Source organism: Oncorhynchus mykiss, chromosome 17, assembly GCF_013265735.2.
Source record: "Oncorhynchus mykiss isolate Arlee chromosome 17, USDA_OmykA_1.1, whole genome shotgun sequence".
NCBI lineage: Eukaryota > Metazoa > Chordata > Actinopteri > Salmoniformes > Salmonidae > Oncorhynchus > Oncorhynchus mykiss.
Window position 1 is genome coordinate 68,739,861 of NC_048581.1, and position 18,843 is coordinate 68,758,703.

Genomic DNA, 18,843 nt, shown 5'->3' on the forward strand with positions numbered 1-18,843 from the left:
TTGCAAACTTCGGGCCATAAAAAGCTGCTAATGGAGGGACTGTTTGTGTAATGCTAACCTCTGCACAAGTATATGATACACAGCTTATTCTAGTTTATTCCCCAGAACTGATGCAGCCGATAAGCGTGTCAAATTTGTGCATGTGATTCTGTATTTCAGTAAATACTACACTACCGCATCCATGACTTGCTGATATTTACAACATATCCCCTATCTACTTGAAGGATGGGGAGGAACTGGCAAACTTCTCCAAATGAGTCTGACTCCCCATGCTAATCTGACACACACACACACACACACACACACACACACACACACACACACACACACACACACACACACACACACACACAGTGGATGCTTTGACTTGCCTCATGTAAACATGCACAATGGGCAGCCTTGGGGCAGCTCCTTGTGGAGAGTTCAGAGGGCTGAGAGCCTGACAGCTCACACCATACTGACTGCACTAGACCAGGGCTCTCCAACCCTGTTCCTGGAGAGCTACCCTCCTGTAGGTTTTCATTCCAACCCTAGTTGTAACTCACCTGATTCAGCTTCTTAACCAGTAAATTATTAGAATCAGGTGCACTAGATTAGGGTTGGAGCGAAACCCTACAGGACAGTAGCTCTTCAGGAACAGGGTTTGAGAGCCCTGCACTAGACACATACAGGAAGTCAGCCAGGGGTCAGGGTTTGTCTTTCACAGAGAGACCAGGGAAGTTTGGGCATTACGCTTAATTTTTCCATGAACCTTCTGATCCGTTCATAACTGTTTCCATCTATGGTTGGTTTAGAATGAAAAGTTCCTAACACCCCCACATTGCTGCAGTACAGCAGACGTGATTTATTTGACTTAGAAAGACTTGTTCCTGTCCATCTTGCATGCCTGATAATAAAACAACAGCAGGCATACTGTAACCCATTTCTCTTAGAGTCAGGCTATCCTTGGGCACATACTTTAATTTCTTATTTAAAAAATGTTGTTATTGTTTTTATTTTTTAAACTGCATTATTGGTTAGGGCTTGTAAGTAAGCATTTCACTGTAAGGTCTACCTACACCTGTTGTATTCGGCGCATGTGACAAATAAAATTTGATTTTGACTGCTCCTTTGAGAGAGAGGTCCTGATTGATAACACACACAGAGTCTCTGGTCTCTGGGTAAGAAGTCTGCTGCCTTCAAGGTAACCTGCAATCCAGTAGAAAGTGTTACTGATACTGAATGTGCTTGAGGCATAACCTTGAGATGGAGCCTGCGGGAAGTGGCTGGCTATACAGACAGAGCATGACAGATAGCACAGACTGGGAGTAATGGGGAAGATGATCAGAGCTCCATAGGTCAATATATATAGAGCAGAAATGTATAGAGCAGAAATATATTATAGAGAAAAAAAATGATATTGTCCATAGCAGGGGTTGGAATAGGTTCAGGCAAAAGAACGAAAAACTGGAAAATAACAAAACAATTCTCAGAACGTAAACAGCTATGTAGTGTTCCGGAACAGAATCGTTATTTTAAAATCTTGAGAATCGTTTAATAATGTTATTTTTTGTTCCAAAAATATTCAGAATATCTAGTATATATTTCTGCAATTCAGTGTAGTTCTGATGGTATTAATAGCCTAAACACATTCCAATTCATGTCAGGTAATAATGTTCAGCGCTTCATGCCAAGCCCCCCCCTCTTTCTCACTCTCTTCCCATCTCGCGCCTGCACTTGTATGACCAATCAAACATGTAAACAACTAGCTAATCCAATTCCGTAGCAAGTTTCTCTATCTACTGTAAATGTAAAAACTATAATTTTTTTGTAGGTTCAGAACTCTATGCTGGTCGGAAACACAGGAATGGAACAAAGAAAATAGGGGTTCTGTTCGTAGCGGAACAATTGGAAAATAATTTGTGTTCCACCCCCGGTCCATAGTCATCATAATGTAGAGCTAAAAGTAGAACATGAGAGACAGATACTGGGAGAAATATGTGAGGTACAACAGAGAACTATCCTGAGGAAAGAGAGAAAGGGCAGGAGAGGGGTTTTGAGTATGAGATGTACTGACCTGGGAGGCCGTTGGCCAGAGGTGGCCTCTCATCATCGTCTTCTTCCTCAGGGACCACGCTGTCCTTCCTGTCCATCTTGCTGACTGACGTGGTGCGTTTTCGCTGGACCTCGTTGTCATAGTCCTCATCAAACAGCACCTGATCCACCAGGTCAGGCTGTACCAGGGTGGGTTCCGCTGGGGGCTTTGGGGTCCCATAGTAGTTACCTAGAGAGAGAGAGACAGACAGAGAACGAGAGAGAGATATATGAGTGTCTGACACGTTCCCTATTCTTAACCATACCTGTAGCTGGTATGGTAAGATATTGCCATTTATTGCCATTTATTGTGCATTTAGGCTATCTGAAAAATAACTGGTTAAGTAAGGGGACCACAATCTTGGAATCACGGTACTGTAGCTTTCATGAGGCTTACTCAAGTGTATGGTGGCAATTCCACAATTTTCAAACTCATTTTCATTATCTCCAGCACAATACCAGTGAAAATGTACATCTACATTTTACATCTAAACATAATTATTCAACATTCATTAAGATAGTTGAACACCGCCATTCTTTTAGCTTTCATGAGGCTTACACAAGTGCATGAGATCCTTAAGAGCCTATAAGAAAACCAGTGTTTGGATAGTTACCACTTTGATACATTATGTAAATAATACTATTATTAGTAGTATTATTATTATATTGCAATATATAATGTGCAAAAATATTCAAAGAACATTTTCATTTGCAGCATACAAACTTTAAGGGCAATTCCACCACTTTTCAACCTAATTTTCATTATCTCTAGCACAATTTTTTTTTTCACCTTTATTTAACCAGGTAGGCTAGTTGAGAACAAGTTCTCATTTGCAACTGCGACCTGGCCAAGATAAAGCATAGCAGTGTGAACAGACAACAACACAGAGTTACACATGGAGGAAACAATTAACAAGTCAATAACACAGTAGAACAAATTAGAGTCTCTATACATTGTGTGCAAAAGGCATGAGGAGGTAGGCAAATAATTACAATTTTGCAGATTAACACTGGAGTGATAAATGATCAGATGGTCATGTACAGGTAGAGATATTGGTGTGCAAAAGAGCAGAAAAGTAAATAAACAGTATGGGGGTGAGGTAGTTAAAATTGGGTGGGCTATTTACCGATAGACTATGTACAGCTGCAGCGATCGGTTAGCTGCTCAGATAGCAGATGTTTGAAGTTGGTGAGGGAGATAAAAGTCTCCAACTTTTTTGCAATTCGTTCCAGTCACAGGCAGCAGAGAACTGGAACGAAAGGCGGCCAAATGAGGTGTTGGCTTTAGGGATGATCAGTGAGATACACCTGCTGGAGCGCATGCTACGGGTGGGTGCTGCCATCGTGACCAGTGAACTGAGATAAGGCAGAGCTTTACCTAGCATGGACTTGTAGATGACCTGGAGCCAGTGGGTCTGGCGATGAATATGTAGCGAGGGCCAGCCGACTAGAGCATACAGGTCGCAGTGGTGGGTGGTATAAGGTGCTTTAGTAACAAAACGGATGGCACTGTGATAAACTGCATCCAGTTTGCTGAGTAGAGTATTGCAAGCTATTTTGTAGATGACATCGCCGAAGTCGAGGATCGGTAGGATAGTCAGTTTTACTAGGGTAAGTTTGGCGGCGTGAGTGAATGAGGCTTTGTTGCGGAATAGAAAGCCAACTCTAGATTTGATTTTAGATTGGAGATGTTAGATATGCGTCTGGAAGGAGAGTTTACAGTCTAGCCAGACACCTAGGTACTTATAGATGTCCACATATTCTAGGTTGGAACCATCCAGGGTGGTGATGCTAGTCGGGCGTGCGGGTGCAGGCAGCGAACGGTTGAAAAGCATGCATTTGGTTTTACTAGCGTTTAAGAGCAGTTGGAGGCCACGGAAGGAGTGCTGTATGGCATTGAAGCTCGTTTGGAGGTTAGATAGCACAGTGTCCAAGGACGGGCCGGAAGTATACAGAATGGTGTCGTCTGCGTAGAGGTGGATCAGGGAATCGCCTTCAGCAAGAGCAACGTCATTGATATATACAGAGAAAAGAGTCGGCCCGAGGATTGAACCCTGTGGCACCCCCATAGAGACTGCCAGAGGACCGGACAACATGCCCTCTGATTTGACACACTGAACTCTGTCTGCAAAGTAGTTGGTGAACCAGGCAAGGCAGTCATTAGAAAAACCGAGGCTACTGAGTCTGCCGATAAGAATATGGTGATTGACAGAGTCGGAGCTGTTGGCCGAGGTTGGAGTAGCCAGGAGGAAGGCATGGCCAGCCGTTGAGAAATGCTTGTTGAAGTTTTCGATAATCATGGATTTATCGGTGGTGACCGTGTTACCTAGCCTCAGTGCAGTGGGCAGCTGGGAGGAGGTGCTCTTGTTCTCCATGGACTTTACAGTGTCCCAGAACTTTTTGGAGTTAGAGCAACAGGATGCAAATTTCTGCCTGAAGAAGCTGGCCTTGGCTTTCCTGACTGACTGCGTGTATTGGTTCCCGACTTCCCTGAACAGTTGCATATCGCGGGGACTATTCGTTGCTATTGCAGTCCGCCACAGGATGTTTTTGTGCTGGTCGAGGGCAGTCAGGTCTGGAGTGAACCAAGGGCTATATCTGTTCTTAGTTCTGCATTTTTTGAACGGAGCATGCTTATCTAAAATGGTGAAGAAATTACTTTTAAAGAATGACCAGGCATCCTCAACTGACGGGATGAGGTCTAAATCCTTCCAGGATACCCGGGCCAGGTCGATTAGAAAGGCCTGCTCACAGAAGTGTTTTAGGGAGCGTTTGACTGCGGATCCGTAGCGGATACAGGTTATGAGGCAGTGATCGCTGAGATCCTGGTTGAAGACAATACACATTTCTACATATGTAGCAACACAGTACCAGCACCAGTCAAAAGTTTAGACACACCTACTCATTCAAGGGTTTTTCTTTATTTTTGCTATTTTCTACATTGTAGAATAATAGTGAAGACATCAAAACTATGAAATAACACATATGGAATAATGTAGTAACCAACTAAAGTGTTAAACAAATAAAAATATATGTTATATTTGAAATTCTTCAAAGTAGCCATCCTTTGCCTTGATGACAGCTTAGCACACTCTTGGCATTTTCTCAACCAGCTTCATGAGATAGTCACCTGGAATCCATTTCAATTAACAGGTGTGCCTTGCTAAAAGTTAATTTGTGGAATTTCTTTCCTTCTTATTGTGTTTGAGCCAATCAGCTGTGTTGTGACAAGGTAGGGTTGATGTAAAGAAAATAGCCCTATTTGGTAAAATACCAAGTCTATGTTATGGCAAGAATAAGCAAAGAGAAATGACAGTCCATCATTACTTTAAGACATGAAGGTCAGTAAATGCAGAACATTTCAAGAACTTTGAAAGTTTGTTCAAGTGCAGTCGCAAAAACCATCAAGCGCTATGATGAAACTGGCTCTCATGTGGACCGCCACTGGAAAGGAAGACCCAGAGTTACCTCTGCTGCAGAGGATAAGTCCATTAGAGTTACCAGCCTCAGACATTGCAGCCCAAATAAATTCTTCACAGAGTTCAAGTAACAGACACATCTCAACATCAACTGTTCAGAGGAGAATTAGGCCTTCATGGTGAATTGCTGTGAAGAAACCACTACTATAGGACACCAATAAGAAGAAGAGACGTGTTTGGGCAAAGAAACATGAGCAATGGACATTAGATCCGTGTAAAGTTGTCCTTCGGTCTAGAGTCCAAAATTAGATATTTTTGGTTCCAAACGCCGTGCCTTTGTGAGACGCAGAGTAGATGAATGGATGATCTCCACATGTGTTTCCCACTGTGATTTATTTAGAATTCATGGCACACTTAACCAGCATGGCTACCACAGCATTCTGCAGCGATATGCCATCCTATCTGGTTTGTGCTTAGGGGGACTATCATTTGCTTTTCAAGAGGACAATGACCCAACACACCTCCAGGCTGTGTGAAGGCTATTTGACCAAGAAGGAGAGTGATGGAGTGTTGCATCAGATGACCTGGCCTCCACAATCACCCGACCTCAACCCAATTGAGATGGTTTGGGATGAGTTTGGACCGCAGAGGGAAGGCAAAGCAGCCAACAAGTGCTCAGCATATGTGGGAACTCCTTCAAGACTGTTGGAAAAGCATTCCTCATTTAGCTGGTTGAGAGAATGCCAAGAGTGTGCAAAGCTGTCATAAAGGCAAAGGGTGGCTACTCTGAAGAATCTAAAATCTAAAATATATTTTAATTTGTTTAACAATTTACTCCATGATTCCATATGTGTTATTTCATAGTTGATGCCTTCACTATAATTCTAAAATGTAGAAAATGGTCAAAATAAAGAAAAACCCTTGAATGAGTAGGTGTGTCCAAACTTTTGACTGGTACTGTATGTGAAAAAGGCACTTTTCCACGTTTTGTAGAAAAATATATAAAGTAAAACATTTATGCCTCAAAAATTAAAAAATGTGTGATTTTCAAACACTTTGAGATTCACAGTGACATGGAGATCAAGAAAATACCCTCCTTCTGCCTTGAAACTCATTGCAGGTTTTGAAAATCACAGTTTTTCTTACTTTTAATCCTACCCTGTGATGTCACAGAGAAGCACTTTATTCTTATCTTTTTAACCACAGATCATAGAAACACGCTGTTTTCACATATGTCGACATTGGTATGGTGCTGGACATAATGAATGAGGTTGAAAAGTGGCGGAGTTGTCCTTTAATACGATGAACAGGAATAACATTTACTCTCACGGGTGGCCAGAAAATAACTATATGTAAGTTACGCCCCTGAAAATAAGCCACGCCTCCAGAAAATAACCTAATTACATAAAAAATTACCCAGCTACTGGGTCAAACCAGCATGAAAGTGAATGGCCACATTTGAGTGGTAAGGGTAAAACTAGACCAAAGACTGGGTAATCCCAAATTTGAGTAATCCCAACAACCCAACTGGCTGGGTCAAAATAACCCAGTGTGTGTTCCGTCCAATATTTACCCAGCGTTGGGTTACCAAATAACCACATTTTTAACCCAGCATTTTTTTGGTGTAGTGTTCACATTTCATCTAAATGTTGTAGCTACATAAAAATATTAAATAAACAATTTATTTGGGAAATATCCTGTCTTTGCTCTTTTCTTCATTAGAATCCTGTTGATTTCAAGTTGTATTGGATTTGTTTTGATCTGTTAAGGCATTGAATACATGTTGTTTAGTGTATTTAGAAATGTTTTGTATGTTTAGTTAACTCTGTGAGAAGCAAGTTATTTTAATGTTATATGTGATTTGGTTTATGTAGATACAACATTTCAATATTGTTTATACACAATGTTGCCAAAATCCTGATTTAATATCCATATTCATAATGAGTTTGCAGCATTTTTTTCAGCAATCAGTAGAATGTTCACCACAAGTTTCTCAGAATTGCTTACCAGAAGTTTGCAAGTCTCTGCAAATTTGCCGCAACAGTTTGCCACAAAACTAATTTGCATGTGAAAATATGATCTTGCTGTAAATTTGTGTCAAATTGGGCTAAAGATTTGCCACAAATGTTTGTCAGAAGCCTGTCTCCCCACTCCCCACTAGGGATTTTTTCAGCAATCAATTGCACTGATCATTGAATATAGCAATGAACTATCTATGAGAGTTTTTTCTCCTGATGAAGAAAAACCTTGTGACACTGCCTATAAATATTTTGTGAAGATAATAGAGCGTAATCTGCTAATTTAGCTCATGGGATGATCAATCTCTGACTAGCTGTTGAACACTGTGTATAAAAATGAATGCACAGAAAATGTAATTATTCAACATTCATTAAGATATTTTTTATGTGCACACTGATTTGAGAAGCCAACAATATTTTACGTGTATTTGTTTGCTAAACATGTGAATATGTTCATGGGAGTAATATGGAATTATATTTAGGCAATATTACATTTTAAGGTCAAATACTTACATTGCTATACAAAAAGTAACAATTACACAGAGCCTATTCAGTGGAAACATAATTCATAAGCAGCTTAATTAAAGAACCGGGAAAAGATGCCACTGGGAAATAGGGTTTTCAGCAAAATAATTACCCTCTGTAAAATTGATCTCCTTTTCATTTGAACTGTGCTTATTCTCATCTTATAAACATTTTTATCTATCTCTCCACCTATTAAAATGTAAACATTGCAGGTATGTCTATTATAGAAGATATGCACAAACTCAAAAAACAGATTTGTTATCTCTCTATAAGGTAACAAAGTGGGGAAATAGGACAAAGACTTAAAAAAAAGCAAGTGCAGCAAATACAACACAATGCTTGGTGGAAAATCCTTCCATTTCAATGACCAAACAATACTTGTTCAGCTGTGTCTTTGAAAAGCCCCATCTCTGTCAGTCAAGGGCCCCTAACACGCAGAATGATAGTAGCTACAGTATGGTAAAGTGGATCAAAGCATCTCCCTCCAATTGTCATGTGTCGCGCTATGGGCTCAACACTCACCACCGTTCTCCGAATGACACTCATCTGCATTTTTCAGAGATGGTTTCATTAACACCGGTGGAACAGAGATAGCAGGGAGAGATTGGGGGCCGCTCGCTAATCCCTGCCCGTCTCTGCCATTCATCAGTCAGATGCTGTAGCACGTTGATGAATTACTTACAAAAACATATCTCTGGGTAAAAGTGTGTCATAAATCTGAAGGAGTGTGAAAGCGCCCTGTCAGGGGAGATTTCTGCTATAATTTGTTATTTTAAACTATGGGGAGGCCTCATAAACTGACAAGCAAAGGGGTGGCTTGTTTGACATTACTTAAACATGGCAAATGCCAAGAGGTTGATGAGTCACCTTACTGTTTAATATAATATGTACACTCATAATGTATGTACTCACAGTTCTCATAGGAATCAGAATCATGAACACAGTGGGATTCCCTGGCCCAAGAACATTTGACAAGAATTTGAATTAGACAGACTCTCCCATTTCCTGGTAACAGTTATGTCAGCAGCCCCAAACCATGTGCTTTGTTAATTTCTGGGCAGCTGTCCCTGTGCTGTGCTGCCTGACCCGACCTGAACCACACAGAAGAGCAGCGCCAGAGTGAGGGCTGAGCCCAGACGGACTCCCTCTCAGAGCCTGGCACAGATGGCTGTGTCTGCTTGGCATGAAACCTGGGACCCTGTGGGCCACCCTGGCATGAACTGCATCCCAGCATCACCGCCTGGGAGAAGGAAGAGGCCTCAGCTCACTGGGCGGGGCAGGTCTGGCATTGCACTGGGTGAGTCTGTGTGACAAAGCCCTCCTTAACTATGGGGGATATACAGTGCCTTGCAAAAGTATTCATCCCCCTTGGCGTTTTCTATTTTGTGGCATTACAATCTGTAATTTAAATGGATTTTTATTTGGATTTCATGTAATGGACATACACAAAATAGTCCAAATTGGTGAAGTGAAATTTAAAAAATTATAAAAATATAAAACGGAAAAGTGGTGTGTGCATATGTATTCACGCCCTTTGCTATGAAGCCCCTAAATAAGATCTGGTGCAACCAATCACCTTCAGAAGTCACATAATTAGTTAAATAAAGTCCACCTGTGTGCAATCTAAGTGTCACATGATCTGTCACATGATCTCAGTATATATACACCAGTTCTGAAAAGCCCCAGAGTCTGCAACACCACTAAGCAAGGGGCACCACCAAGCAAGCAGCACGTTGAAGATCAAGGAGCTCTCCAAACAGGTCAGGGACAAAGTTGTGGAGAAGTACAGATCAGGGTTGGGTTAAAAAAAATATATCAGAAACTTTGAACATCCCACAGAGCACCATTAAATCCATTATTAAAACATGGAAAGAATATGGCACCACAACAAACCTGCCAAGAGAGGGTCGCCCACCAAAACTCACAGACCAGGCAAGGAGGGCATTAATCAGAGAGGCAGCAAAGAGACCAAAGATAACCCAGAAGGAGCTGCAAACCTCCACAGGGGAGATTGGAGTATCTGTCAATAGGACCATTTTATGCCGCACACTGCAGGGAGCTGGGCATTACGTAAAAGTGGCCAGAAAAAAACCATTGCTTAAAGAACTGCCAAAGGGGGTGGAGTTAGCCTGCAGAGTTCTGTCATACTATCCAGGTCTGTGCCCAAAACATTTCAGCTTCTACATTTTAAGAATCCACCTTCTGACCCCAGCTGTGCCCTGAACACCATATGTGGAATGATTGCCCCCCATCTGTCGTCAGAGCTCATACTGTTAGGTGACCTAACCTGGGACATGCTTAACACCAGGGCCTTCCTACAATCTAAGATAGATGCCCTCAATCTCACACAAATTATCAATGAACCTACCAGGTACAACCCCAAATCCGTAAACACGGGCACCCTCATAGATATTCCGTGACATTCCGTCAGTAGAGGATGCCTGGTTATTCTTTAAAAGTGCTTTCATCACCATCTTAAATAAGCATGCCCCATTCAAAAAATTAGAACCAAGAACAGATATAGCCCTTGCTTCACTCCAGACCTGACTCCAGACCTGACTGCCCTTGACCAACACAAAAACATCCTGTGGCGTACTGCATTAGCATCGAATAGCTCCCACGATATGCAACTTTTCAGGGAAGATAGGAACCAATATAGACAGTCAGTTAGGAAAGCAAAGGCTAGCCTTTTCAAATGGAAATTTGCATCCTGTAGCACAAACTCCCAAAAGTTCTGGGACACTGTAAAGTCCATGGAGAACAAGAGCACCTCCTCCCAGCTAACCACTGCACTGAGGCTAGGAAATACTGTCACCACCGATAAATCCACGATAATTGAGAATTTAAATTAAAAAAATTATACGGCTGGCCATGTTCTCCACCTGGCTACCCCTATCCCGGTCAACAGCCATGCACCCCCAGCAGCAACTTGCCCAAGCCTATCCCATTTCTCCTTCACCCAAATCCAGATAGCCGATGTTCTGAAAGAGCTGCAAAATCTGGACCCGTACAAATCAGCCGGGCTAGACAATCTGGACCCTCTCTTATTAAAATTATCTGCCGCAATTGTTGCAACCCCTATTACTAGCCTGTTCAAACTCTCTTTTGTATCGTCTGAGATCTCCAGAGATTGGAAAGCTGCCAGAGTCATCCCCTTCTTCAAAGGGGGAGACACTCTAGACCCAAACTGTTACAGACCTATATCTATCCTACCCTGCCTTTCTAAAGTCTTCGAAAGCCAAGTTAACTAACCTACAGACGAGCTTCAATGCCATACAACTTTCCCTCCGTGGCCTCCAACTGCTCTTAAATGCAAGTAAAACTAAATGCATGCTCTTCAACCGATCGCTGCTTGCACCTGCTTGGACGGTTCTGACTGAATATGTGGACAACTACAAATGCCTAGGTGTCTCGTTAGATTGTAAACTCTACTTCCAGACTCACATTAAGCATCGCCAGTCCAAAATTAAATATAGAATCGGCTTCCTATTTAGCAACAAAGCATCCTTCACTCATGCTGCCAAACATATCCTCGTAAAACAGACTATCCTACCGACCCTTGACTTTGGCAATGTAATTTACAAAATAGCCTCCAACACTCTATTCAGCAAATTGGATGCAGTCTATCACAGTGCCATCCGTTTTGTCACCAAAGCCCCATATACTACCCACCACTGTGACCTGTATACTCTCGTTGGCTAGCCCTCGCTTCATATTCGTCGCCAAACCCACTGGCTCCAGGTCACTGAAAAACATATGCTGCCACCACCAGGCTTCACATTAGGGATGGTGCCAGGTTTCCTCCAGATGTGACGCTTGGCATTCAGGCCAAAGAGTTCAATCTTGGTTTCATCAGACCAGAGAATGCTGTTTCTCATTGTCTGAGAGTCCTTTAGGTGCCTTTTGGCAAATTCTAAGCAGGCTGTCATGTTCCTTTTACTGAGGAATGACTTCTGTCTGGCTCTATCATAAAGGCCTGATTGGTGGAGTGCTGTAGATGTGGTTGTCCTTCTGGAAGGTTCTCCCATCTCTACAGAGGAACTCTGGAGCTCTGTAAGAGTGCCCATCAGGTTCTTGGTCACCTCCCTGACCGAGGCCCTTCTCCCCCGATTGCTCAGGTTGGCCAGCTCTAGGAAGAGCCTTGGTAGTTCCAAACTTCTTCCATTTAAGAATGATGGAGGAAACTGTGTTCTTGGGGACCGTCAATGCTGCAGATCATTTTTGATACCCTTCCCCAGATCTGTGCCTCAACACAATCCTGTCTCGGAGCTCTACGAAAAATGTTTTGTTCTGATATTCACTGTCAACTGTGGGACCTCATATAGACAGTTGTGTGCCTTTCCAAATCATGTGAAATCAATTGAATTGACCACATGTGGACTCCAATTAATTTGTAGAAACAGCTCAAGGATGATCAATGGAAACAGGGTGCACCTGAGCACAATTTAAAGTCTCATATCAAAGGGTCTGAATACTTATGTAAATAAGGTATTTCTGTTTTAAATGTTTAATACATTTGCAAACAGTTCTAAAAACCTTGTTACATTGTCATTATGGGGTATTGTGTATAGATTGATGGATAAAACAAATATTTATTCAATTTTAGAATAGGGCTGTAACATAACAAATTGTGGAAAAAGTCTGAATACTTTCCGAATGCACTGTATCTACCTCCATCACTCCAGTATCACTGCACATTGAAAATATGGTATTGGAACTGTATATTTCCTGTATATACTATACTTACTTAATTGTGTATTTCAAATTTCTTATTTTACTTTTTTTCTAGTAATAATGTACATTATTGAGTTTTGAGTTGTGCATGAAACTTGAACTTGAAACTGTCAACAGTCAGGACCTGCCAGTGCCAAGCTCCTTCAGAGACCCTGTGCGTCTGGTTGGTAAGACTCTTACTTCAGATAAAAGACACTGGAGAGAAGGATATGTGATATGGGCCAATCACTAGACCAGAGGTGCTCCTCTAACATTCAAAGCCTGAGTCCATTCCATTCTGATTCCACAGCAGGCAGCTAGGATTTGGTGTATGAAAGACTGAGCTTAAAGAGAAGAGATGATCATGCTATTGCCATAATCATTGGACAATGTGAGAAAAATCCTCGGCTCCAATTCTTCATGACATAAATACTCTGAGACTATTCAACCCCATAATGCAGGGTGAGTACTTAATGTGCCATTGAAGTGCTATTAAAAAGTAAAACTGTAAAACTGATTCAACTCATTCAACTGTGAGTGACTACATACAATAGCAGGAAAACCCATAAACAGACATTCTTGTGTCAACACTGCAAATAAAATATATATGTATTTTACTATGTATGAACTGTCATCTGCTGCTATAACAACATTTGCTATGTTTACATACAGGAGTTCACACAACAGCCAAGTTCAGCGTGTCATCACCAAGGCACAAACTAAACAGATTTTCCTTTTATAAAGAGGACACCTCTTTTGTCGGAGAGGATACCGCAAGGATGGGAGGCCATATAAAGACATCTGGTAGCTTCCAGTAGTTTTTGGAAGCATGCGACCTCATAGGTAGAGAGGGCCATAAATACATGAATAAACCATAGATAGCTTCTCCTCTGCCTCTGCAGTAGTGGAGTCAGCTGGCCAGACACAGTTCAGCAGGTTAAAACATCTACAGAGGATCTACTGAGGTTGGAGATCAGGTGGGGCAGCCTATCAGCACATTGCCACTCTATAGATTAAAGGACTTCTTAATGGAAAGAGCAGCTCAAGGGCTCTTGAGTATCCTCGCCTCCTTGTGATCGAAGGTTTCAGCTCTAACAAGCCTCTTAATAATGTTTGCCTGATAAATCTATTTAGCCTTGGCCAATGCAATTCACTCTTGGCAGCTGTAATTAATTCAACAACTGACTACTAAGTTTATTAATCAATTATTGAACGCTTCTTTAATGAATCCTCACCATCGTAGGTTCCACTCTCCAGCAGAAGGCCACTCCCTTCCAGGATACGGAAGTCTCCCACGCTGATGAAGTTGTAGTCCACACCCGGTACCTCCCTTTCTCTGGGCAGCCGCGTGGTGCCTGTTAATCACACAAACAAATACAAACATGAGCATATGAGAATGCAATAACAATTGAATATAGAATGAGCCCATGAACACTGATGCAGGAAGGGTAGGAAACATATAGAGGGAGGGCCTATTTCGTGCTCACTGGTATCACAGATAGATCAAAGAAAAGGACATGGGGATTGTGTGATATTAGCATTAGGGGGTTCACAGCATTCTCTCATTAACAGGATGTCTGTTTCTGTCTTCTTATGCCAGCTTTAGTCCCTGAAAATGTCCCCCATAAGGCAATTACTGAGGGCACTGCTACATGCCAAGTCTCTATCTCACCTGCAGCATCATTTAGATGTCACACCAATATTGCTGCTACTGTAACTATTCCATTGTCAACTTGTTGAGGGAAACATGAAGATGAACTGTGCTTTGCTTTGAGGGTGCTGAGTATCTACTTGGGAGCAGAGAAACTTTGAGCACACTTTTAACTTTTTACCCCCAACACAGTCAATATAGTCATTCCATATGAATTGAATCACTTTCTCCTCCACCCATTTTCATTTGAATGAAATATTCCATACATGTTTGCTAATGGTAGAAGTGATGATACAGTTACTATTTGGACCTGAATGTCAAAACATTCAGGAGATGGAAGTGTTCAAAGTTGACCTATTTTGCATACTCCACCCCACCATCAGATATCCATGTCTTCATCACTGAAAAAACTGTTGAGTTTGATATAATTTTAAAGTTTACAAAGTTTACAAAACAGGGTTGTCAATCTATTTAATGATTAATAATATATATATATACATATATATGAAGAGAACACTAAAATAACACATCCTAGATCTGAATGAATGAAATATTCTTATTAACCTGTTAGAGCTCTAGGGGCGCTATTTCATTTTTGGATAAAAAACGTTCCCGTTTTAAGCGCAATATTTTGTCACGAAAAGATGCTCGACTATGCATATTCTTGACAGTTTTGGAAAGAAAACACTCTGAAGTTTCAGAATCTGCAAAGATTTTGTCTGTAAGTGCCCCAGAACTCATTCTACAGGCGAAACCAAGATGATGCATCACCCAGGAATTAGCAGAATTTCTGAAGCTCTGTTTTCCATTCTCTCCTTATATGGCTGTGATTGCGCAACGAATGAGCCTACACTTTCTGTCGTTCGCCCAAGGTCTTAGCAGCATTGTGACGTATTTGTAGGCATATCATTGGAAGATTGACCATAAGAGACTACATTTTCCAAGTGTCCGCCTGGTGTCCTGCGTCGAATTCGGTGCGCAATTGCCAGCTGCTTCTACTTTACCATTTGATTCAGGGGAGAAAGCATGTGTCCAAGAACGATGTATCAATGAAGAGATATGTGAAAAACACCTTGATGATTGATTCTAAACAACGTTTGCCATGTTTTCAGTCGATATTATGGAGTTAATTTGGAGAAAAGTTCGCGTTTTGAGGACTGAATTTTCGGATTTTTTTTGGTAGCCAAATGTGATGTATAAAACGGAGCTATTTCTAATACACAAGGAATCTTTTTGGAAAAACTGAGCATCTGCTATCTAACTGAGAGTATCCTCATTGAAAACATCAGAAGTTCTTCAAAGGTAAATTATTTTATTTGAAGGCTTTTATGTTTTTGTTAATGTTGCGTGCTGGATGCTAACGCTAATGCTAACGCTAAATGCTAACTCGAAATGCTAACGCTAGCTAGCTACTTTTACACAAATGATTGTTTTCCTATGGTTGAGAAGCATATTTTGAAAATCTGAGATGACAGTGTTGTTTACAAAAGGCTAAGCTTGAGAGATGGCATATTTATTTCATTTCATTTGCGATTTTCATAAATAGTTAACGTTGTGTTATGCTAATGAGCTTGCTGATAGATTTACACAATCCTGGATACAGGGGTTTTTTCATAGCTAAACGTGACGCAGAAAACGGAGCGATTTGTCCTAAACAAATAATCTTTCAGGAAAAACTGAACATTTGCTATCTGAGAGTCTCCTCATTGAAAACATCTGAAGTTCTTCAAAGGTAAATGATTTTATTTGAATGCTTTTCTGTTTTTTTGTGTAAATGTTGCCAGCTGAATGCTAATGCTAAATGCTACGTTAGCCTACAATACTGTTACACAAATGCTTGTTTTGCAATGGTTGAGAAGCATATTTTGAAAATCTGAGATGACAGTGTTGTTAACAAAAGGCTAAGCTTGAGAGCTAGCATATTTATTTCATTTCATTTGCGATTTTCATGAATAGTTAACGTTGCGTTATGGTAATGAGCTTGAGTCTGTATTCACGATCCCGGATCCGGGATGGGGAGATCAGAAAGGTTAAATACTTTTTTCTTTACATAGTTGAATGTGCTGACAACAAAATCACACACAAATTATCAATGGAAATGAAATGTATCAACCCATGGAGGTCTGGATTTGGAGTCACACTCAAAATTAAAGTGGAAAACCACACTACAGGCTGATCCAACTTTGATGTAATGTCCTTAAAACAAGTCAAAATGAGGCTCAGTAGTGTGTGTGGCCTCCACGTGCCTGTATGACCTCCCTACAACGCCTGGGCATGCTCCTGATGAGGTGGCGGATGGTCTCCTGAGGGATCTCCTCCCAGACCTGGACTAAAGCATCCGCCAACTCCTGGACAGTCTGTGGTGCAACGTGACGTTGGTGGATGGAGCGAGACATGATGTCCCAGATGTGCTCAATTGGATTCAGGTCTGGGGAAGGGGCGGGCCAGTCCAAAGCATCAATGCCTTCCTCTTGCAGGAACTGCTGACACACTCCAGCCACATGAGGTCTAGCATCGTCTTGCATTAGGAGGAACCCAGGGCCGACCGCACCAGCATATGGTCTCACAAGGGGTCTGAGGATCTCATCTCGGTACCTAATGGCAGTCAGGCTACCTCTGGCGAGCACGTAGAGGGCTGTGCGGCCCCCCAAAGAAATGCCACCCCACACCATGACTGACCCACCGCCAAACCGGTCATGCTGGAGGATGTTGCAGGCAGCAGAACGTTCTCCACGGCGTCTCCAGACTCTGTCACATGTGCTCAGTGTGAACCTGCTTTCATCTGTGAAGAGCACAGGGCGCCAGTGGCGAATTTGCCAATCTTGGTGTTCTCTGGCAAATGCCAAACGTCCTGCACGGTGTTGGGCTGTAAGCACAACCCCCACCTGTGGACGTCGGGCCCTCATACCACCCTCATGGAGTCTGTTTCTGACCGTTTGAGCAGACATATGCACATTTGTGGCCTGCTGGGGGTCATTTTGCAGGGCTCTGGCAGTGCTCCTCCTTCTCCTCCTTGCACAAAGGCGGAGGTAGCGGTCCTGCTGCTGGGTTGTTGCCCTCCTACGGCCTCCTCCACGCCTCCTGATGTACTGGCCTGTCTCCTGGTAGCGCCTCCATGCTCTGGACACTACGCTGACAGACACAGCAAATCTTCTTGCCACAGCTTGCATTAATATGCCATCCTGGATGAGCTGCACTACCTGAGCCACTTGTGTGGGTTGTAGACTCCGTCTCATGCTACCACTAGAGTGAAAGCACCGCCAGCATTCAAAAGTGACCAAAACATCAGCCAGGAAGCATAGGAACTGAGAAGGGGTCTGTGGTCACCACCTGCAGAACCACTCCTTTCCTTTCACTCCTTTCTTGCTAATTGTTGTCTATTCCATTTGCACAACAGCATGTGAAATGTATTATCAATCAGTGTTGCTTCCTAAGTGGACAGTTTGATTTGATTTGTGATTGACTTGGAGTTATATTGTGTTGTTTAAGTGTTCCCTGGACACCCCTACTCATTCACAGGTTTTTTCTTTATTTTTACTATTTTCTACCTTGTATAATAATAGTGAAGACATCAAAACCATGAAATAACACATATGGAATCATCTAATAAACAAAAAAGTTTTAAACAAACCAAAATAGATTTTAGATTCTTCAAAGTAGCCATCCTTTGTCTTGATGACAGCTTTGCGCACTCTTGGCAATTTCCCAACCAGCCAAATGAGCAATGCTTTGCCAACAGTCTTGAAGGAGTTCCCACATATGCTGAGCACTTGTTGGCTGCTTTTCCTTCACTCTGCGGTCCAACTCATCCTAAACCATCTCAATTGGGTTGAGGTCAGGTGATTGTGGAGGCCAGGTCATCTGATGCAGCACTCCATCACTCTCCTTCTTGGTCAAATAGCCCTTACACAGCCTGGAGGTGTTCTTTTGTCCTGTTGAAAAACAAATGACAGACCCACTAAGCGCAAACACAATGGGATGGCGTATCACTGCAGAATCTTGTGGTAGCCATGCTGGTTAAGTGTGCCTTGAATTCTAAATAAATCACTGACAGTGTCACCAGCAAAGCCCCCCCACACCATCACATGTCCTCCACCATGCTTCATGGTGGGAAGCACACATGCGGAGATCATCCATTCACCTACTCTGCGTCTCACAAAGGCATGAAGTTGGGACCAAAAATCTCAAATTTGGACTCATCAGACCAAAGGACAGGTTTCCACCGGTTTAATGTCCATTGCTCGTGTTTATTTGCCCAAACAAGTCTCTTCTTCTTATTGGTGTCCTTTAGTAGTGGTTTCTTTGCAGCAATTCAACCATGAAGGCCTGATTCACGCAGTCTCCTCTGAACAGTTGATGTTGAGATGTGTCTGTTACTTGAACTCTGTAAAGCATTTATTTGGGCTGCAATCTGAGGTGCAGTTAACTCTAATCGTCTACAGCA

General features: G+C 42.1%; 1 protein-coding gene across 1 annotated transcript in view; it reads right to left on the reverse strand.

Moving 5' to 3' along the window:
- LOC110494466 (membrane-associated guanylate kinase, WW and PDZ domain-containing protein 3) overlaps positions 1-18,843 on the reverse strand; it is a 61,830-nt gene that overhangs the window by 27,542 nt on the left and 15,445 nt on the right. The window contains exons 3-4 of the mRNA XM_036948431.1: positions 13,984-14,103; positions 2,057-2,263 (exon numbers count right to left, since the gene is read on the reverse strand). Coding sequence (XP_036804326.1) covers positions 2,057-2,263; positions 13,984-14,103 — 327 coding nt within the window. The remainder of the gene's footprint in view (positions 1-2,056; positions 2,264-13,983; positions 14,104-18,843) is intronic.